General features: G+C 38.4%; 1 protein-coding gene and 1 long non-coding RNA gene across 9 annotated transcripts in view; one reads left to right on the top strand and one right to left on the bottom strand.

Annotated features, from left to right (window-relative positions):
• Nucleotides 1-1,229: 1,229 nt before the first annotated feature.
• On the bottom strand, nt 1,230-23,248 carry LOC106889460. The gene is made up of 6 exons (XR_001412336.1): nt 23,183-23,248; nt 17,352-17,457; nt 13,939-13,996; nt 11,696-12,396; nt 4,923-5,113; nt 1,230-1,345 (listed from the first exon to the last, which is right to left on the bottom strand). It is a non-coding gene; the product is annotated as an uncharacterized LOC106889460 (long non-coding RNA).
• TJP1 (tight junction protein 1) overlaps nt 23,100-23,348 on the top strand; it is a 163,014-nt gene continuing 162,765 nt past the window's right edge. For 6 of the 8 annotated variants that reach the window (XM_014944483.1, XM_014944480.1, XM_014944479.1 and 3 more), the window contains exon 1: nt 23,105-23,259. In XM_014944483.1, coding sequence (XP_014799969.1) covers nt 23,165-23,259 — 95 coding nt within the window. In that variant the 5' untranslated portion in view covers nt 23,105-23,164. Of the gene's footprint in view, nt 23,260-23,348 lie in introns of all 8 variants that reach the window. The other 2 variants (XM_014944474.1, XM_014944476.1) reach the window with 2 other exon arrangements.

Below are 23,348 nucleotides of genomic sequence, written 5' to 3'. Positions count from 1 at the left end.
TGAGAACAGGTATTGGAAAGCACTAGCTAGAACTTCACAGAAACCACACTTTCAAATCCTCTTAAATACAGTAAGTCCATGCCGTAACAGGGAGGATTGTCCTGTTGCTGGGATTCATTAACTCTTTAATTTTTAAAAAAATGTGTAGAAAATCTGAAATATATCCATTTCTAATAAGATGCCTTGAACTATCAACAGGAAATATCATCACTGAAATCCAGGCATGACAGTCTTCAAACATAATTGTAATTTCTTACCTCTAGCCATCTTTACACTACTGATATGGCAAACCTCATGTAGAAATGCTAAGCAGCATTCCAGTCAGCCCGCAGTGATGCCAACGCCATGCAGTGATTTTTAAAAGCAGGATTCATTATGCCCCCCAGTCTGTACAGAACAATTCTGTATGTGCAAATTCATTCCCTTTATTCCAAAAGTAGGCTCACAGACTTTGATGATACTGCTTTCCTGCTTTCTCCCTCCCAAACTCCTATGTTTTCTCTGGGGAAAGAAGTCAGGAGGATAGGTATTTCTGTAAAATAGCAACTAGAAAGGAAAAAGCAGAGCCTGGTGCCCTTGTTTATTCTACCTCACATTTTCCTGCTTCCAAGGATTATTTAGAGAGAGAGTTAGTCCTCAAAAGAGCTTCTAAGGATGTGCTTGGTATGGAAACACAGAGCTCCTTCATGAATGGTTGTGTTTTTCTCCACATCTGAATGATTCAGAGTGGCATTGAAAATAGAAAACAAATCCTGCTCTCCTGAAGAAATTTACGTGGAAAGAATTTATAACAGAAAATTGTCATAGATTATGCACCTCTTCATAGAGGGTATTCTGCAAGAGAGTTTGTATTGAGCCAATGCAATCAAGGATCAAGAAAAGCAGGAACAGCCATTTCTTGCCAGCAATTACTGAGACAAAACCTTGACTGGCTTCCTCCACACATCTGCTACTTGGCATGCCCAAGTCATCGCCAGTATTACTGCTGTGAGGGTGCCATCCCTCATTTTGCGTGTATTTTTAGTGCAAACATGTTTTGTAAATTGGAAACTAAAACAGCAGGTAATATGCATACGGAAAAGGTTTTATTCACATTATGTCTGATCCCAAATGTTTCTTGAGGCTCAAGAGAATTAGATTTTGATGAACCAAGGGACTACACTATTTTGCTTCTTTTCACCTGATATTTTTATGACATGCACCAACAATAAAAATTAGTGTTGACATACCTAACAATTGTTACCAGTTAGCTTGTGGCTTTTGGCATCACAGCAGTCATGTCAAGGTCAATTCGTCCAGTAGCATTGGCTTATTTGACAGGAAGCTGTTCCTCTCAGTTTGGAACCTGGAACAGATAAGCCATGGCTATAGTTAGCAGTAGAAAGAAGTATAAAAGAGAAATGAAGGATGAGAAGAGAAAAGAAAATATAGATGTCAGAACAAGTGTCTTTCACAAGTCATTTTGGAGACTTCTGTTTTAGAAATACCATAAAATGTACTTTGAAGTCTGTTATTGGACTTTCTGGCAACTACTGGCACATTAGCAGTTATCAGATATTGTAGTTAATTGTATTGTAAGGATGGTACATCATAATAAAAATAAGACTGTTTTTTTAGCAGCCTGCTCAGCTCAGGGGAATAACATATATAAATTGTCACTTCTGTAAGTTGCTACCTTTGCAACACAAAATGTAAAATATGACAAGTTCTCGGATATTATAGATAACTAAAAGGCACTTCTGACTAAAGTAGCAGTTGCTTATGTAAGCTAGCTACACTTATACAGAATTTAACTTCTTTTTTCCATAAAAGATACCAACTGTGGTAACCATTACCATAGCAATGCATTATGCGTGCTTTCTGACACAGTATCTTATGTCTCAAAATATCCCGAACCCAGTTATCTGTTCTCCCTGGATTCTGCTTGCAACAAAACCAGAAAAAGCATGAAGGTAGCTTTTGGCCTTGAAAATAGTTTTTCTGATCTTTGAATTTCCCTTATTTCTGGCTTTTTCCTAATTTCTGGCTTCTACAACTAGCGCAGCCTCGGACTACTCTAACTTATTTTTAGCTATTCTTGGCTAGGAATGCCTAAAAGGTTGTTCTTTGCATCACAAAGAGTTAGAGTACAGCAGTAGTCCAGCTAAATACCATCCTCAGGGAGCGGTGATGGGGTACTATTTGCACATTAAGCCATCTCTTCACTATCCAGAGAGCCTTTTTGCATTACCTGTGCTTCCCAGGCACACTCTGCATTGTCAGAGTAGCCCAAATACAGACAAGGGGATCACACCTCACAGCTACCTCTGTGTCTGTCTGTCCATCCATCCATCCATCCATCCATCCGTCCGTCCATCCATCCATCCATCAACCCATCCAGTATTCTCCTCTTAAGACTATTATTCTTCCCTCGTATAATAGCTTCCTCTTACAGAAGTGAGAGGTTTGGGGTAAAGATTAATAAAATGGAAGTGTCAGTTTTTGAGAAGGGGTATGTGTGAGTGGAGGTGGACTTAGTCTGCATACCCACTGGTACTGTCATCAGTCACTTGGAATATGCATACATTCTTGCCATAACTTAATTTATATTTAAACCAGTCCTTGAGTCAGAGAGCATAACAAAATGACTGCATCTTAGTACAAACTTCACACAACACATTCTGTCTTAAGTCCTGGCTGTACTTAGAAAGATTACCTCTCTGGAAATTTACATGTTCTTTGCTGCGGTTCCACCCCAGCAGCACTGAATCATAAAATTGTCATAAAAATATTTCTTCTAAGAGTGCTGTTGGCATGCACTCTGCTTGCATATTGAGGAAAAAAAATGTATGAAATTATATGTAATAACATAATTTAGACCTTTCTGTCATAGCAATACTTCCATAAAGACACACATAGATTGCAAACACTTCTAGGTTTGAATACACATTTATTAGTCTCACCTGGGAACTCCAGGCACTGAAGTCACTCAAATAACATGAGTAACAATATTACCAAGAAACAGATGCTCAGTTTATGAGAAAAAAATAAAATATAAATCATTGCTGTTGCTTTTGTTACCATTCACAGTGTATATGGCACAGTGTTTTGGAAACTTTTGTGTTGGATATTGCATGAATAGTCATGTGAATCTCAGCACAAAGGTTTTAGAGTTCTTGCAGTGAAAGTCTATGTAGGTGTTTACCGAGCAATCTAATGATTTCTCAAGAGGCAGAGAGCCATACACACCATCACTGAAAGCAGCATTTCAATCAATCAAATTACTTTTTTTTTCCCATCTTTTAAGACTGAGCTATAAATAAGAAATTGTACTAGCCACCAATCTGGGAATAAAGCAAAGCATTAAACTTAGAATACCTTTTATACCAATATATTGACCCTGATGCCCATTCTTCACTACACTTTTAAACCTAAGTGGAATGTTGAACACACATATACAAAATTATAGCACAGGCACTGCAATCTTCAGGATGTTTTACAATGCCAGAGGAAAACTGACAAATGCAGACACAGAATTTTGAATTGATTTTAGAAGAGATCAAATAATTTGTAACCACTGTCCAATCTCAAGATTCATTTAATGATTTTTGAGAAAGCTATACATTAGTCTACATTGGCAAAGAAACACTTGTACAGAAATGGCCCAAATAAATTTTCATGAATAGATCAAAGAGATTATTATCTTCTACTTAAACATTTTTCTTTATGGTGCGTATGTCACAGCCATATAAATGATCTTGAATGCTTAAATTCAAGAGTTTCTTTTCATAATAAAGTCTACCCCATAGCTTAAGTTTTAATGGTAAATATCTATGAAGATTTTCACCTCCTGTTTAACCTCATTTATTGACATAAGTAAGGATTTGGGAAAAAAAGTCCACGGTAATAACATTCAAGTTTTGGAGTTTCATTGAAAAGTTTAGCATCAAACGCACTGCTTGTATTTTAAAAGTCTTACTTTACTGGATTAGTAACCACGATGGTTTTATTCGCTGGTTTATCTGTTCATTTATGGACACAGTTATAACTGAGACGAATGGAATTGCCTGCAGGTTAATTTGAACTATATCTTTATTTCTAAATTTATAGTTACCATGGGAGGGAAAATAAAAAACAAAAGCCCTTGCCAGTAATATAGAAAGCTCAGTAAGAACTGGTGATTGGTGGTCTATAGCAGCCAAAAGAGCAAACAAAATATCAGGGTGCAGAAAGAACCTATTGGAAAACTCTCCTCTGTAATACCATTCACTGTTCTTTTACTCTATCCCAGAAAAGAAGAAATAATAAATCACTAGGAATAAAATGAAAATTATTAGGCAAAATATATCATTACCCTAGTAAGCAAAGATATCTTTCTATCTGAGTTTGAATAAAGGGCCCATTTGATTTAGACTGGAGATTAGGAAGAGGCAAAGGTAAGTAATGGAGGATATGGAGGATATAACTTTTAGAGAAGTTATATCAAGAATCCCTTTTAACTTTGTGTCCCAAGACAAGAAAAAACGGAGTTTGAAAGAATAGAGAAGAACAGAGCCATTAACTATTATTTTTAATTTTTTTATCAAAATCATATGTAATCTGCAAATTTCATTGCTGCTGACATGATCAAAATCATTCATTTAATGGGATTCAGAACTGGATTTTATTTTTGCACATGTAACAAAATGTAATCTAGAAGAAACATCTCCCAGAAAGAGTTTACTCTTACTGAAATCCAAAGATAAGTCAGCTGTGGCAACACAGGTTGTGCACCCTATTGAGTCTGCATGGTTGCTGCAGGAAAATAAAATCTATCCTACTCTGCGTCATCTGCATTGCTTTAGAAGAGGGCTAAAACCAAACAAAAAATGTAGCTAAAAAATGACAGCATATGAATGACCACAGCCTACACCATATTTGCCAAAATAACCCTGCAGCATCACCTGAAAAATTTCAGAATGCAGTGAATCCTTGCCTGGTGGTTCTGCCCTCTATTGAGATCGATGCTGCACGGTGCCAACTAGTCCCATGGCTTTAGCAAGGCACAATCAATCAGCTACTTCAGGAACAGTCTGGTCCTTTGTGTGGACTGGTTCCCATCTCTTCTTTTCTTCTCAAGGCTACTTTCTCAATTCTAAATAAAAGGAGCAAAATAAAAATACTGATTGGAAGTTTCAGTATGTTTCTTAAATTCATAATGTCCCTAGAAACCATTAATGTAATTTTGCATAGAAAATAAAAAAATACTTTTTACCAGACTATATTTAAAAATAATGTAGGTTTAAATTAGTTATTTAATGTTAAAAATAAAAAAAATTTTGTCCTAGAATTACTGAATAATAATTTTTTTATGATTTAAATACCACAGAATATCTTAAATATGTTTTCTGATAGATCTGGGGCAGCAAATCCCTTCTGGACATTTATCTCTGAAATTACATTGAGAGGAATAAACAGCTGTCGGGAATATAAATGCTAACTCATCAGAATGCTGACTCAGTGCTGTGGAAATCAAAATATGTTCATACACTGCAGAGGTAACATGTCATACACCAACTAGTCATATTTTATGTTGGACAACCATAAAACCATTTGAGGTAAAATGCTGGAACAAAACTGGGGAGTAGAAACAAATTAGAAGTAGGGAAAATTTTAAGGTCCTTGTAAAGACCTGCCCTATGACCAAAAAAAATAGTAACCATCTAAGTCAGGATTTGTTCATCAGTCACCTTCAGTGGTAACAAACCTACTCTTTAACAAGGATTATCTCTTGGACCATCATGTGAATAAAGGCCCATTTCTGCTTTCCTTGCAATTAATAGAATATATTCATTTTGTGGAAGCAGGATTTAGCAATGAATGAACTGGACAATCATTCCGCAATGGCATTTTTACGCTAAGTGTCCCATTAGAGACATTGGTCCAGTTTGGTCACTAAATACAAGTTGAATGCTAGTGACTTCTTGTACTAAGATTTCTTAAGGGTAGAAATTTTTTGCAGGAGAAAACGATTGTATTTTACTAAAATACCTGATGTTCTGCCAAGAGATGTGAGATTTTTTTTTCAAGTAAGTTTTGTCCTAGTGATAAATTCTCTTAAGAAAATAACTGCTATCTAGGCATTATTTCAGGACTTTGTATCCAGACTAAATTTATCTTTGATACCTTGGGTCAACTATTTTGACTTCAGCTGAAGCTCTCTGCACTCTATGGTGAATATTTTGGCTTAGTCTGGAGTTTTGTCCAAGCAAGTAACGACCTGGACTAGCAGCTCACTGTATGTTTTCTGGTGGAACAAATTACGTTACTTTTAGTGCATTTCTTGCTTAATATTCTGAAATGCTATATATATGTGAATGTATATGTATATATTCCTAAAACCATTTATACAGTTGCTGATTTTCCCTTTCATATTTCTTTCTTGATCTGCATCTAACTCTTTTGCTAGACACATCCCTTACAGAATTCAACCCATATCTTATAAAAGACAAGTGCCCAGTCCTCTGAATATACGCTCTGCCATACATCCTGCAGCGATGTTGCAAAGGAAGAATTTGCTTTTCAAAAGCATGACCCTGGGAATTACTCAGCAATGATGGCTGTCAAAGGTAAAGAGCAAAAGACAGCAAGAAAATTTCTTTTGAAATATGACATTAAAGCTAAAGATTCTTTCCATTGAAGAAAGTCCCACCCCTCTGTCCAAAGAGAATCTAAAAGCAGAAAATCTTAAGCACTTCATACAATGAAATCTTTCGAAAGATAAATTATTCTTAAAGAAATCAAAATATTCATAAAGCCATACTAAAGCACAGAAACATAGACTTCCATTTTTAATTTTGTAACCCCAAGCTTTATTCCTTTATTCATTTCAACTCTTCAAGCAATCAAGATTTCTCAAGCCAGAATCTTTCCAGGCAGCAGAATTTCTCTGCTGGGCTCCCTGATCCTGTCGCATCTTTGTCATGACTAAGTTATCACAGGGTTTCACAAGGGAGCCCCAGGTTCTGCAAAATCCAATCTAGAGGCATTGTTTTATTGCCCCAGGTAAAGTAGTCTTGTTTCGTAAACTGAGTGAAATTTGCCCTGTACTGGCATGTTAGGCCTTCTGGTTCCAAATCATCCAGCTGTTACTAATTTGTTATGTAGCTAGTATTTCTTTGTGCTCTATGATCTATGAACAGCCAACCTTTCCGTGTATTTTTATACATCAACATGCTTAATAACCTATAACATTATAAAATATTGATGCAGATATTAGAGAACAAGGCTGCAACTTGGACCTACTTAAGGCTTACCATAGCTTACTGCTTTTGGTTTGAGAAATTATTTAGTCGAGCATATTTCTGTATTTAGTCCTTGGATACATTTTGTTAAAATTCTGTGAAGCAATTTTTAGTTACTTTAAAATAATTACCATAATTTAAATTTTGACTTGTGCTCAATATCTTCTGTCTCTTAATTTAAAAAAAAAAAAAAGCTGTACATCTCTCCATATTATTTTTTTTCTTTTTTCTTGCAATAATCTTACACAAGAAGAATAAAAGGAACTTTTTCTATTATACTCCTAGATACAATATCTGTGATCTTGCCTCCTAAGCTTCTTGGTTTATGAAGGATTTGGTGGTTTGGAAAGATGGTTATCTCACCCAGACTTTCACATCTGGCACCAAGATCAGCACAGACAGAAAGAATCTGAAGCAATTTAACCTCTTGCTCTAATTCCAACTTCTGTTGAACAGCCTTTCTTCAGCTGTTCTGTTTCCAAATTAGCTTAGGATTTCTTATGTCATGGTAGTTCTAATCCTTCTAGTTAGGGACATGTTATCCACTGGCAGCCCCAGGACAAGATTTTCACCTTACCCGCATACATTCTTCCTGCAAAATTCAGAGAAAATGATGGCGTTACATGTTTATTTTGTATTAGCAACTTCAATGAAATTGAAGTTGTAACTAGAGATGGGATAGCGGATTATTTCTGAAATGGGATTTCTACCTTGAGCAGTCTTGCCAAATAAAACTTCATTTATCCACACTTGGCCCATGGCTTCTGATTCTGTGGTTTAGCTTTCTTGTTTGTGTTAACAGTAAGCTTTGGATTTGCTACCGATCTCAGTGGGACTTTGAAAGGCGCCTCTTCTCAGAGCTCTGACTGGATTATGCAATTCTCTTCCATCTTTCCTCCTGACTTTGTCCTACTCCTTTAACTTACCTCTTACAGTCATGAAACTATAGGGGTTTCATAAATTTTCCAGGTTTCCTAAACCTTCCGTTGTGAACATTCTGTCCTGAATTTCCCATTCTCTATATCAGGTTTATTCCCTACCCCTCTGGCAATCTAGTCTCTCCTGGGAACATTTACCTTGGGGAATTTTACCCTGCACAAGAGCAGTTAATGACAAAGTCTAGTCTCAGCTTCTGGCACTTCTGTTTGGGAAATCTGGAGTATGCAGTAATGAAGCCTGATTAAGTATGGTTGGAGCTATGTGAGAATTCTGTATGATAAAAATAAAGATTAAGCATTGTTATTTGGGATCAGCTCCTCAAACAAATCTGGCACCTTCTATCTTTCCTTCTTCAAAATGACTTGTCTTTAAATCTAGTGAGTCTTTTAAATAGGAAATGGAGTTGATTCTCACCTAAGGTCTGACACTAAATTTTTTGTGATAGCTCTCTTTATATCCATTTTAAATCAATGTAAACTCTCTGAGTAATAGGAATTTTAAGAGTGCCAGTGCCGCAGGATAATAAAAACCTGGCACAGAGGCACTGCTGTCATGGAGAAATGTTAGGTTGTTGCATTAACTAATAACAATAGATGAATTAATCAGTTTGCTTGCTTTTCTTTGCTGCCAGCCTGGTAGACTGTGATTAAGTTCTCTATTGCTGGGCAGGTTGAGGGACTTATTTTTGTCTTATTTGCTTATATGTCTATTTTTCTTTTGTCAATACAATCCCCTTCCTATTCTTACGTCTCTATAGACATCTCCCTCTAAGTGTTACACTTGTGATAAAGAACAGTGTCAGAACAACCACAGTTTCCCTTGGGATGCATTTGCTCATTCTTTTTATCTGGATCACTTAAAATCTTCAAAGACCAGCTGTACCTGGGTATTAATGCTCTTTCAGAACCATATGTTTCCCTTCTGCATAAAACCCATGTAAGGGGGACGCTTACATAAAAATCTTGCTGCAAATTATTTCCGCGTGCTCCTTCTGTAAGGGATAAAGGATAAGGAACAAGCAGGAACATGATTTTAATCAACCCAAGCAAGACATAAGAAATCCTATAGGAAATTTAAACATGGGTAGATCTTTCCCTTGCATTCCTCCAATCCTCCCTCAAAGTAACGGTAAATACTGCCTGCAAATAAGCCCCCTCTATTCAGCTAAGTAGAAATATAGGTAGCTCTTTTAGAAATAGGCACTGTTGGGTTTTGCTCGATGTGTTCCTCAGTTACAGAATATATATGTTATATATTATGCTATCCATTGCTACATAAACCAGACAGACATGATGGTTACCTGATAAAGGAAAATTAGATTACATACAGACCTATCCCACTCTGCTGCATTTTGAAACATATTCTACATACAACTTTTGCCCATTGGCTTCCTCTACTTTGCACAAGCAAATATGCCACCGCTATTAGTAGAGACAGAAAAATAAAGGCAATATGCAGCAGGCAGGCACAAGAGGATAATTTAAATTCAGTTTTGAAATTGTCTGACTTCCTGGGTTCATTCATGCCTTTAATATTGTTCTTCTATACTTTATGTGAATTTCCTTATAACTTTACCAACAGTTATTACTGAAACATAGGTAGGAGGAAGTGTATTCCTTCTACAAAAAAATGTGAAAAAAAGGAACAATATATTTATAAACGACCTGTAAACCCTGTTCTTATAAACAGAGCTCAATTATGTGTGTTTCCATTAATTATTCATAAGATTAAGGAAAATTGGCATGTGCAAGCCAGGTGATAGAACTCTTATTTCTTCTGGGTTGACAAGGATAAATAAAAATAATTGTATGTAGTAATAACTAGCAGTGTCTGGTAAATACAATGAAGTTATAGAAAGAAGGAATAATATCTAGGGAGGGGTGAGTTTGCTTCTTCTGATGGCTGGCTATATGTCAAATGCACAGCACAATTTATGAGTAACTTCAGTGCTGCTGCTAAACAAATGGAAGACAGCAATGTCACTCTGTGTAGGTGATAGAAGATTAACTTCCTTGGTTCTAGAACACTTCCAACAGACTGCAAAGTAAAATTTAGCTTATGACATTGGAGGCAGAAGCATCAAAAAAGGAAGCACATCAAAAACTAGCAACAAAAACTAGCAACAAACTCTCTGACAAGGTCTCAGGATGTTTCAGTGTTGAGCGTGCAGAAGCAGCTAAGATGAAATCTACAGGGCTCTTTCCTTACTAGTCTCTTTCTATTTAATGTTAGCCAAAAAACATGTGAGGAACATTAACATGTGTTCAAGGTGTCTTGATAAAAATAGTGGAAAATATTCTCCTCTTGTTCCATCTAGTGAAGGCCAATTGAGTTCAGAGGGCAAACGGCTGGCTGCTAGACTAAAGCATGCTGATGAGATTCAGAGAAACACAGACTGCGACAAAAGGTGCTAAGAGCATGTGCTGTAGGTCAGAAGTGGTGGAATAATTTTTAAATAATGTTATATACCAGAGCAACAATGTTTGTCATTGGTGCCTGTTAGGTGTGTTAACAGATAAATGTTATTTGTCCAGTAGTATGACAATGCATTTGTAAAGAGAAAAGTAGTGTCTCTCAAATTGGCGTTCGTTGTCCTGTAAAAGACCTATGGCAAAGAAAACGCAAATTAAATCTTAAGATTTCATGAAGATTCAGATAACTCTTGTAGCAAACTCCCCCAGAAATTCATCAGTCTCAAGGCTGGTGTTATTCCCCATGATACTGCTTCAGAGAGGCTCGTATAAATTTGAAGATGACAGAAAGGGGAATGAGATTCTATGCATTATATTTAATTTAATCATATTCACTCAGATTCTTAGCTATGACCTTGCATTTGGTTGAATTTGTAATATAGTTCACCAGAGAGAAGCTGAGCTTCTGGAGCATCAGATTTGTCAGGAGATGTCAGATGTCTGCATCAAGTAGGATGAAAAGTAACTGAGAAATGACATTGGTACTATCCTGATTTTAAATCCATCAAAAGAATTAAACTCCTTGCAGCACTGGGATACTTATATAGAACTTTTCTTCCTTGCTACTGGACAACTCTATTCCGCTGCTATGCTGGATGATTTTTCTTAGGGTGCTTTCCACCCATTAGGAATTGCTGGGATCAGAGCTGCGTCAGTCAGTTGAAAGTTTTATTCTGGTAGACCAGCACTACGCTGTCAACATTCACAGAAGTCAGTGGGAACCAAAGGTATTTAGTACATCACATGATCAGATAACGGGTGCAGCGCGATGCTAACACAAAGATGCTTTCAGAAGCTGCAGTAGAATACATCATTTAAAAGTAAGACAGATACTTAGAGATAAATTCACATGAAAATAGAGGAAGCCAAGAGCAGAGACATTTTTGTTCTGTTCACAATGTAGATAGCACAGTAATAACATTTCATAAAAGCCCAAGACAGATGGTATGTATGTTCTTTGCATAATATGATAACCAGAAACTTATCTATTGAAAGGAGTGAATACAATACAATGTGACCCACCTTAAACTTTGGCTTTAGGTTCACAGGAAACCTTCCCTCGAAACAGCTGCAGAGCTTCTGATTTATTGCTGCTGTCACAATGATGTGCACAGATTTCCAGACTGTGTTTTGCAGTGACTACTTGCAAGTGTTGGTATTTTTGCTTTGCTCCTACAAACACTATGTCTTCTGTCTTCTACAGAGATCTGTGCATTTCCTTTTAGTGTCAGTGTACTCCGGTACACATTCAAACTGTCAGCACTGCAAAAGGGTATCTCCAGCCACTGCGAGGTCACTCACAATAAGTGGAACATCATCATTTTTGGCTACGTGAGCAGATATGAGGCTTGAGTTCATTACTCCATTTGGAAATTCACTGCTATTTATTTGTTCTGGTGTTTGGTCACTGCTTTATTTATTCTATTTGTTTGTCACTAAAGTCCAGGAAAGGTTTTGGAGGAGGAATATCACACTAGATTTGTGAGGTATCCGCTGATTTTCTTCAGAGAAATGTGCTGAGCTTCTGTAGCATTTGTATCTGTCACTTGGGAGTGAGAGCAATGAATATGTGCTCTAGCTGCTTGGACAGTTGGCTGGAAGATAACTGCCGTGGGTTTGAGAGTGCCCTTACTCATTATCCGTTAAGCAATGGTCTTTTTTGTGTGTTCTGGTTTTCAAATCTCAGTAGTGGTGCAGATGGTTCTGAGGAAGAGTTTGCACTACTGCAATAAAATGAACAGATTTGCAGAGATGTTTAGGGTGCCAGGAGAGATCTCTATTTATGGCTCTTTTAGTTCATCTTCAAAATTTGTCCTTTGTTCATTGTTGCAGAATTTTCACAAAATGAAAAAGTAGGGTTCTTAAATTAAAACAATAAACCCCAGAGCTTTATTTTCATTTTTGTTGCATCCTCTCTTGCTGCTCCAAAGACTGGAGAGCCAAGGAACAGCTCCCAGAAAACCACAGTGTTAAGAACCAGACCGATTCATAACTGCTTGGGTGCTCTTTACATGCAGATGGCAGGTAAATTGCTTGGTTGGCAAGAGAGCAAGTGAGCTCTCAAACCTGCTAGTGTGTAATGAGAAAAAAGGGTTGTAGGTTATAGCGAGAAGAGTAATTACACGGTAACTGCTAACATGGTGTATGCTGGCATTGTAGCAGTGCAGATCACAGCAGGACAGATCTTAGGACAGATACTATCCAGGTCAGCTCCAGGAAAACACTCATTAGAAATATTGCTTCCAACACTCACCAAAATGCATGGACTAAACTCCACTACCAGCCTCTCACATGCTATAAAATAATGACTTCAGTGTGGCCTTGTAATGTTATGCCACTGAGTACACCTGACCTTAATGGGGTCTTGCTTCTTCTTTGGATGCTACAAGCAAAAAAGTTAAATAATAAGTGCAAACAAAGGACAAAGACAGAGAGTGTGTTAAAATATAACTCATTTCATCTTTTGCTGATTCATTTTTGGAAGATGTTAGGAAGTAGAAATATTTCAGTATAAGAGAGTACTATCGTGATGACCAATTATAAGTTAGATAAATTAAATCTTCTACAACATTATTGTACACATTTCCGTTACTTTAATGCCTAAAAACAACCAAAAGAAGCTGAACAGATCAGAAAAATGTTACATAAACTTCCATAACAGCAAAAGGTGACTTAAGTCTATTTATCTTACCAGACAAAATCTCAGAAGTGCATTATTTACTTTACCTCATTCTTTTGCTTAAAGCCAAACAACCAAAACACACTGCACCCCACAATTCAAACCCAGAACTTTTTGTTCTGTGTTAAGGGAAGAACAGTAAGTTGTTTAATTCTCCCCTTTTTTCCTTTTGCTATTCACGTGTTTTCTCCAGGATGTAAGGCCTTATGCAATTTGATAGTGTAACATCAGGAATGCCGTAACAGCAGTTTTATTTTTATACTGGGGCAATTAAAAAAAAAATTGGTCTACTCACAGCAAATGTGGAGCCAGATCATCTATGCCAAAAGTAGCAATAACTGCAATGTATAAGAGAAGCTAGAATTGATTGTGTCTTCTCTGAAGCAGAGGACAGAAAATTGCTTATTTGTTATAAAAATCTGGTCTGTTGCAAGATCGTTAATCTGCACATGAATTTTTATCCTATATAAATAACTTATGGAGCCTGAAAGAGTCCTGACACCAGTTAGTAAAAGAATATAGAGGATTGTAAATCCTTTATGTAGTCAATAAAGTAAAAAAATACAAGCTTGATCTTAAAAAATACCTGTTTCCGGACTGAACAGATCTGTTGTTTATGTTGTATTAGATGCTCTTGAAGGAATCTAAAGAGAAAAAATGTTTTATATGCTTAATTTCCATATTCCTGAAAGAATTTTGATCAAGTTGTTTATTATTTTAATGACATATTTCAAATTTTTATCACATTGTTTTATTAAAAATATTGTATATTCATTTGGACCAATATTTTCAAAGTTGAACAAGAATTTGGGATATCTAGTCAGACATATCATATATTGTCTGAACTTAGGCTCTCAGAAATTGGAACATTTTTTAAACTTTGGCCCAAGAGCTCCTTTAAGCTGATTTTGTATCTCTCTCTTTTTTTTTAAACTATATATACACTCTTCCCCTGCCTCTCACCCTGCACTTAATGGGTGGGCTTCATCTCCCTGGAATGTTACAAATGCTACCTCTGCTGTTTTCTTAAAATTAAAAACCCAGTGACCAGAAGCCCAGATCTTGCAGACTCTTAAGAGCGTGAATAGCTTTTGTTCTTGAAAACAGTCATATTGGATTTTTGAAAATTTTGTAGATGCAAAGTGTAACCCACTACTGCATTTTGGACCTAACCAAATGTCTCCAGTAGGATAGGATACCACACCACTAGGGTATGGCACAAGCCACTTACTGATGAAAGCATAAGCGTAGGAACCAATCCTTCAACCTGATTCCTTGGTGTAGGTGTAGTCCCACCTACTCACAGAAATAGTTCCCTGCAGCATCAAAGCTTTTGTTATCAGGTTTAGCTATAATTTTTGGTTAGCTTTTCATTTTTTAATTCCTACCTGCTAGGTTTACTGTGTGTATCTTAAGTTTCATGATCTATCAGGGTGTTACAACAGACAGGTCTATAATAACAGTATAAACACTTGGGAAACAGATCTGCAACCTACAAGAAATTTCATGTAGATTTTCCTACAGTGGAATTACAGGAACATTTGTCATATATTAATATTGATAGATATTGAGCACTTACACAGTTAAAACCATACATTCAAATTTAATTCCTTCATCCACATTATGAAAGTCTTGTTTATCATTATTTTATCATTTATACTCTTCATTTTCATTTTATCTTTTATTCAGACAGGACAATTAAATGAGTAGCTTGCAATGCTTTAGTTTTTTTTCTGTTTGTGTTTAGTTCCACTTCTCTCTGTCCCAAAGAGCAATACTTGACTATTTCTAACTATTCTGGGCTGAATTATTTGATTAAAGGTTTGTCAAAAAAAACCAAACCAACCTGATTAAAATCAGGTTTAGTGTGATTTTTAAAAAATTGAATAATTAGCATAAACAATATCCCTGTGATAAGCTCCACTAACATTTTTGTGTTTGTTTCATAGTAGATTACTGTATACTTGCCTCTAATTATAGTAAATCCTATTACATTAATTTGCATTGTACTGGTAATCTGATTAAAATAGTATAGCGTTAAAAGTCATATAGATTGTAACGAGAACAGCTTTTCTCCTGAAAGTGAAAAATGTTTCACTTTTTTTTTCACTTTTTCATTTGCAGTCAATGTTCAAATATACACCTAGACATATAAAATAGTCTTCAACTAGGATTCTGAACTATTTCAATACATTCATGAAACATCCAGCTCGCCTTCAGGCTTTGTATCTCATGGATGTGGAAACATTCCTATCAGGATTATATCAAAGATATTAATGAAGCTAAAGAAGGGTCTGAATTACTACTAATTTATAAAATGAGGCACGCGTATAATTTTTGACAGGATAAGCTCCTTAAATTTTAGGAATACTCTCTCATTTCAAGGAATACTCTCTCATTTCAGTCTATTTATCCTGATGTGTACAGGTACCATACACAGAACTCACTATTCAACTAAAAAAATCGTAAAGGAAATGTATGGAAGTATTCTTTCTAGACAACTGAGTACAGCCTTATGTATTTGGTCCTCTTTCCCAATTTTTCACGGTGGTTCTATAACATTACTACCATAACAGTTCAGATATATACTTTTTTTTTTCTCCCCTCAGCCTTCAAAATTCTAAATTTTTGTTTTTCCTAACTCCACACCCTTGCTTCAGGGGACCATCATTATCCCTTGCTTTTCACAATCTCCCCTCCTCTTTTAAATATTGTGTGCTTGGAGGCTTCCCCATGAGGCATAACATCTGAAAATGAAAGCCATTGGCAACTCTACATCCCAGAATGATAACAAGGTCTGGTCACACCTCACCTCAGAGTTACATACTCTTGCAGTTAGCAAGACTAATTAATTTTTGTGCTGAGACTGAGATGTGTTGCAGATGGCAATCTATTTCTTAGAATCTTTTCTGGGAAGTGATGTTACTTACGCTTCTTTTCTTATGCATCTCACATTGAAATTGTATGCTTGGCGATTTCTTGCCTCCAGTAGTTTTCTACATGAATAAGCCGTATCGGAGAGCACTAACAGAATTCATGCATATGCTTATTTTTTTCTACATTAAGCCTATTTTATCCTGTGAGAGGGTCATGCTTGTCAGGCATAATGTGATATTTGGATAATTTTGACTTAGGGTGATTTTTCTTTTTTTATTTATTAAGAGTAAAATCTTAGAATTACAAGTTTGTAAGAAATGGGTAAACGTAAATGTGGCAGTACAGGTCTGCTTTGCTCCAGCCTGGATTTTTCACTTTAATAGTATTCTTATTTTTGCAGTACTCTAAAATTTGACAGTAACAGTATAAAGCAGTGCCACATCGCACCTGGTAGAACAGCACTAACGTTATTTGTGTAAGAAGCCATTACTAAATAGCCCTGACTGCAGTGAAACAGGGATATTTGCTTGCTTGCAAGTTTCTTGTAAATATTTCAATTGCTTAATCAAGCAAACCATTTCTTGGTATAATCCCTAGTCAAATAAAAGTTCTGTGAAGATATTCTTCTTCTGAGAAAACGCAGTGAACATTCTTTCCTTTCAAAGCAAAATTATTTACCTCTTTGTATGTTGGCAGCTCAAATGAATGACCAGGATAAACTGTTTCAGAAAATGCAAGTTAGTTCTAAATGACTGTGTCAGTTAATTACTATACCCACTTAGACCCCTAGTTTTCCGCCATCAGTCAAGCTAGCCTGTCATGAAAACAAAGAAATGTGAAAACTTTCCCTTTTATAGATGGTCAATTGTGCAGTAAAATGAGATGGTCAAATTCCTCCAGTGTTTTTGTTTGTTTTTTAAGATGGTACTGTATGTCTCTTTATAGATCTTCACATAACGCAGAACTTATGGAAGAAACAGTAATAGACCAGAAAAAGGCTCTGAATTATATACAATGAACGAATTAATGTGGATATAGAAAAGCCCCAGTAGATCAGAAAAAGTCACAGAATCCTGTACTGTAAATGCATAGACAGGAAACACACACACACTTTTTTCTTACTTTTGAGGAGGGAGAAAATGACCCCCGGAGTCACTGCATCTGACATACTCGTAGATTTTAAGGAACTCTTTGGCCTTTGACAGGTATGATCCCTTTCTTTTTCCTTCTGGAAAGAATATGGGAGAGGTATGAAGCTTACACGACAGATTGAAATGGCAAGAAAGTCTGTTTCAGTAGCTTTATTGCCTGAAGGATCTGCATTAATGTTCTTAGTTAACATAAATCTTTATTAATATTATGATTATAACTGACTTAACTGTACAAATTAACAGAATAAAATATTACCCTCTTTAGTAAACAGGAAGATTTAGATTAAATTAGAGCAGAGATGGAGATCAGTCATCTATTGTCTAATTTTAATGTCAGTGTTGTGTTGTATCAGCCTCTGGAATGTTGCCACTTTACCAACTGAACTGTGTAACAAAAAGTTCTCAAATGACATTAAATACTGCAGAAGTATAGAATATGACATGTATCAATAGGTGGGATTTTTAATCAGTCATTGTAGTAAGTCAGCAAGGGGAACAGGTATTAAACAAAATATTAATTATTCAGCATACACAGTAGCACAGTATCGAGAACTATAGGGAATGTTATGAAAAGTCTCTGTTAAATGCAGAGTAAAGCTAAAATTAAGACTATTCTAAAATGCAAATATAATATGCTATTTAATATGTCATAAAAAAGCCACAAGTTTATTTAATATTTGCTTTTATTCCAGAGTTCTAGAGTTTCTAGTTCTAGAGTTTCGACAACCTCAAACTGAATGCAATCAAAGGCTTGAAATGTGTCATTAAGGCCTAATCTACCCTCAAAAGTTACTGATGTGGCCATTACAGTACTAATAAAGATGTCATTTATTCTGGTAAGATTATTTTTTTGGTTTTGCCAGACACCGTAGTTTACGCAGGTTTGCTGAACAAAATAAGCTGTATCAGCAAAAAAGATATTTTTGCTTGTTCACCAGCACAGCTGGTTAGAGGTATGGTGTCTTTTTCCTCACATTATTGCAGAAAAACTACGTTATCTGGAGTAACTTAAGCATAGCCAAAACTTAAAAGTGCATTTCTGTAACATCTCCAAAGTCTTTTGAGTCAGACCTAAATTTCCCTTCCTCCTGTGAGCTCAGTCAAGACTCAGTGACGCAGGTGAGAGTCTGAAAAGGATGGCACCTCGTGACAACTGGCACTACAGGGAGGTGTGACGGGCTCATGATAAAGGAAAGCAAGATAGAGTTCTGCAATCCCTGTTCTAGGGACAGGCTTACTGAAATCAAACCTGAAATCAGCAGAAGCAGATAATGCTGTAAAATCTTGCTTTGCACTACCTGGAACCTCATATATATTCTATCAATATTAAGACTGATAAAATGAGAGGCGTAATTTAGGGTGAAAATAGCTTTACGCCACAATTACACTCCCTTGGGTCAAGATTAGATCACACACTCTGGTATCAACCTCCACCTTTGCAGGGTCCATCCATCTATCTTCTAGATACATCCCTGTCCTGGTATAAACATACTATCACGAGTGGAGTTTGTGCCAACCACACAGTGCAGTAGTCATACGTAATATCATAACTTTAACTGTCTGAAGGAGCAATCTGCTCTTCTGAGCCAAGAAGTGCATTGGAAGGTCACTGTGGGCTGCAGAAAAGGTAGGGGCATTGGGGACTGTAAGCAACAGATACATCATAGAGTCTGTTCTGAGGCAAAGTCTGCAGTTAAGTTACCTAAGGAGATAAAATTAAGAAATTAGTATGGTTCTGATCGGTTTTGTATTGAAAAAAAAACCCTATGAAACAACTATATTAACCTGCAGTGATCTAGTGGGAATTAAATTGTTTTTAAAATGCACACTAGGTTCAAAAAAATGTATGCAGCTTCCAGAATGAGTCTGCATCGAGAATGGCAAATACAATGAACTGCCTCTCTTGCAGGGATACCTACTGGTAAATTTTGGAATTATCTCAGCTAATGGGTCCACACAGGCCTCAGAGATCCCAGCAGGATGTCCGGATGCTTACCCTAATCCGGAAGCTGCTGACCGACTCCTGTCAAAGATAGGTTGTTCATCTGAAAGGCAAGGAAGATGAGGTCTTTTTACTTTTTCAGTTATATAAAACATAAGTGCTTAAAGTAAGATGTTCTGAAAGGCCACAGTGGAGCAACACTACAAAGGAACAGGTACGCAAGAAATAGGAATAATGCCAATTGAAATTAGAGGATAACATTTCTTCATTAATATCTGTTTTTTACCACTGCACATCAAGAATGATATATAAAAATGTATAGAATCATAGAATCATAGAATTGTCCAGGCCAGAAGGGACCTCCAGATAAAGTATCATAATTGAAAACTATAGAGCTAAATCTGGAAAAACTTTTTGCAAATTTAGATATTTTGCTAATTTAAATAGATATAGGAATTCCTATTGAATTAAAATAGGAATCACATTAGACTTTTAAAGTAGTTGAATAAAGATTTGAATATACAGCCAGTCTTCTCTGTAAGCCTTTATGCAAGGTATTGTGGGCGCATTTCTTAACTTTTAAATATAGATACTTAAATAAATCTATGTCCCAGATTAAGTCTAGATTTTTCTTTCAATAATTTCTATATGAGATAAAAATAACATGTATTTTTCTGACAGGTGTAAGATTCAAACTGAAACATAACATTCATACTACTACACTCAGATCATTCTTTTAGTCAGCATTTCCTACTATTTCAAGGTGTACATGATTTTCTTAATAGGATTCCACAAGTGTAAATGAGTATTTCAATTACAATGAAGCTAGCATTTCACTAGTGATGGTGAGAACAAAACCAGCCCACACTTACTCTCTTATAACTCGTGTGGGCAACAAGCATTTTTCAGTCAGCTAATGATGACTAAATACACAGAAGGAGAAAGCAATGTGTTCGTTTTACAGTTTTTGTTAGTAAGATCTCCAGGTTTTCAAACTGATTTGACGTTCTGTTTATAAAAGACATAGACTTTCTAGTTAGTATGCTACTAGCATTGTTTAAGCACAAAAATTAATTCCTCCTCCTTAATCTTCCTAATGATTTCAAGTTGACTATCCCTCATTGCTTCTAATGCTTGATCTCCCCAAAGACAAAGAACTCATTTACAATATCTTGAGAACTGTAGATGTGCAGGCTCATACTAGGCACTGAGTTGGCATTTGAATTTTGTGACAAACTTTCAGGACATTTGTATACATCTCAGATTTCTTGGCTGAAAATGCAAAGCCATCCATCTCATTAACTACAGTAATACAACTATTATGTTTCTAATTAAAATCTGTTGTGCTTATAAGTAATATATTTATCTTCTCTCCTCCCTGTATAATGAACAGGCCTAGGTAGAACGTAGCCTACTACAGTCTAGAGCTATATGTTACACACACAAAAAAGAAGAAAAATAATCACTGAAATGCTCATCTGATCCATAAAGTGACAATGCTGTTCACAGTATTTTTCCTAGCTGACAGTGCCACCTTAGGACCTCAACTCTGGGTAAGTATTACAGTTCATACTATTTATGTTATGGCACCTTAATGAAAAGTTGTCACTTCACCATGGATTTGTTCGTATCTGCATTCTGCAAAATATCTACATACTTAAACAGGGTATCTCTAGGGAAAGTATTTCCCACCACTACTAATCAACGTGTCAGCTAGGCATTACCCTTCACTTAGGGATGCTTGCGCTGAGGAGGGTCTCTGACTGCTTTGTACGGCATTTTGGAATTAAATCCAAAAGCACTTGCCAAACACCACAGCATTCTACTCTTCTTAGTGCAGAGCTTGAGGAGGAAGGCACAAAACAGATTAAAGTGGCAATGATAATCATGTCACACCTAAATCCACTACACATTTACATGTTCAGCTATTTTTCCTGAAGTATCCAGAAGGCGAGCACCCCTCTAAAAACATTTAATACTTTTAGTTTGACTTAACCACCACCTAATTTTCAAACACACTTAAGTTGCTTTCCTCACATTAAAAAAAAAAAAAAAAGGGCATTGTCTTCTCTCCCCTGTGGCCTCACCAGGCTTTTTGGAGGCGACTCTGGGTGCCTCGCCTCACCCTCCTCCTCACCTTCACCTTCATCCTCCTTCTCACCCTCGCCGTTTCTCTCACCTTCATCCTCACCTCACCCATACCTTCGCCATTTCTTTCACCTTCATCCTCACCTCACTTTTACCTTAGCCATTTCTCTTCACCTTGATCCTCACCTCACCCATACCTTCACCATTTCTCTCACCTTCATCCTCACCTCACCCATACCTTAGCCATTTCTCTTCACCTTGATCCTCACCTCACCCATACCTTCGCCATTTCTTTCACCTTCATCCTCACCTCACTTTTACCTTAGCCATTTCTCTTCACCTTGATCCTCACCTCACCCATACCTTCGCCATTTCTCTCACCTTCATCCTCACCTCACCCTCCTTCTCACCTTCATCCTCACCTGACCCTTCTCTTCACCTTCATCCTCACCTGACCCTTCTCCTCACCTTCATCCTCAACCTTCATCCTCACCTCACCCTCCTCCTCACCTTATCCTTCTCTTAAACTTCATCCTCACCTCACCCATACCTTCATCATTTCTCTCACCTTCATCCTCACCTCACTTTTACCTTTGTCATTTCTCTGACCTTCATCCTCACCTCACTTATACCTTTGCCATTTCTCTTCACCTTGATCCTCAACCGACCCTCCTCCTCACCTTCATCCTCAGCTGGCCCTTCTCTTCACCTTCATCCTCAGCTGACCCTTCTCTTCACCTTCATCCTCGCCTCACCCTTCTCCTCACCTTCACCTTCATCCTCGCCGTTATTCTGACTTTCATCCTCACCTCACCTTCACCCTCACCGCCTCCGCAGGGCCACCCCGACAGGTGGCGGGGCGTTTGCCTCCGCGGCTCGGCTACCACGACCCACATTGTTAGCCGGGTGAGAGGGGGGAGATGATTAAAATAACATGGGGCTGTTCTAGGCGCTAATGGGATTAGCGGCGAGGCCAGCGAGGCGGCGGGGAGCGGGCAGCGCTGCGCGGCGGCCGGGCTGCGGCATGGCGCCCCTCTGATGGCGGGAGGGCAGAGCAGCAGCTGCGCCGCATGGGCGGGGGCGGGATACCCCAGGTAAGCGGGAGGGGAGCGCCCCGGGAGCGGGCAGGGATGGCGGGGAAGACAGGCTTGCCCCGGAGGGCAGGGGAGGAGCGGCCCCCCTGGCGGCCGGGCCTGTGGGGCGAGGGGGCATAGGGGAAGGCCGAGGCTCCACCGAGGGCCTAGCGAGGGGAGGCGGTGGTGGTGGCCGGGCGACAGCCCAGGTGAGGTGGAGGAGAAGGCGGCAAAATGGGGGGCGAGCGGCCTGGTCAGGAGCAGGTGCGGGGCGGAGGGCGAGCTCCGCAGCGGCGGCAGGTCGGGGGGCTGAGAGAAAGGGAGTGCGCCAGCGGCGGGAGGAGGAGAGGAGCGTGGGCCCGGGGGAGGGCAGAGCGCGGCGGGAGGCGGAGGAGAGCGTCAGCTGGAGCGGGGAGAGCGGGAGCGCGGCGGGAGGCGGAGGAGGCGAGCGTCAGCTGGGGGCAGAGATAGCGGGAGTGCGGCAGGAGGAGGAGGAGAGCGTGAGCCGGGGGGGCAGAGAGAGAGGGAGCGCGGCAGGAGGAGGAGGAGGAGGGGAAGAAGCGCGACGCAGGGACGGCAGATGCCTGGAAATAAAAATTTGATGATTGCATGCAGCGGCTGGAGAGACTCTGTCGGTGGCGGCGGCGGGGACGAGGCAGGGACAGGGGGGGCGACGGCAAAATGAAGTATCAGAAATACCTGACTGTCTTGCAGATGGCCATAGGGGTGACCGCCTCCAACAGGGGCAGTCTGATGCCCTTAAAGAGGAAGCTGTGGTGAGTAGGCACAAACGGGGCCGGCGGCACTGCGGGCCGGGCCGCGGCGGGACGGGCGGGGCGGCGGGGGGCTCCCCTCCGACATGACG

This window comes from Calidris pugnax, unplaced genomic scaffold, assembly GCF_001431845.1.
Source record: "Calidris pugnax isolate Ruff unplaced genomic scaffold, ASM143184v1 scaffold70, whole genome shotgun sequence".
Classification (NCBI taxonomy): Eukaryota; Metazoa; Chordata; class Aves; order Charadriiformes; family Scolopacidae; genus Calidris; species Calidris pugnax.
Note: the sequence above shows the minus strand (reverse complement) of the source record. Positions and strands in the feature narration are given on the sequence as shown.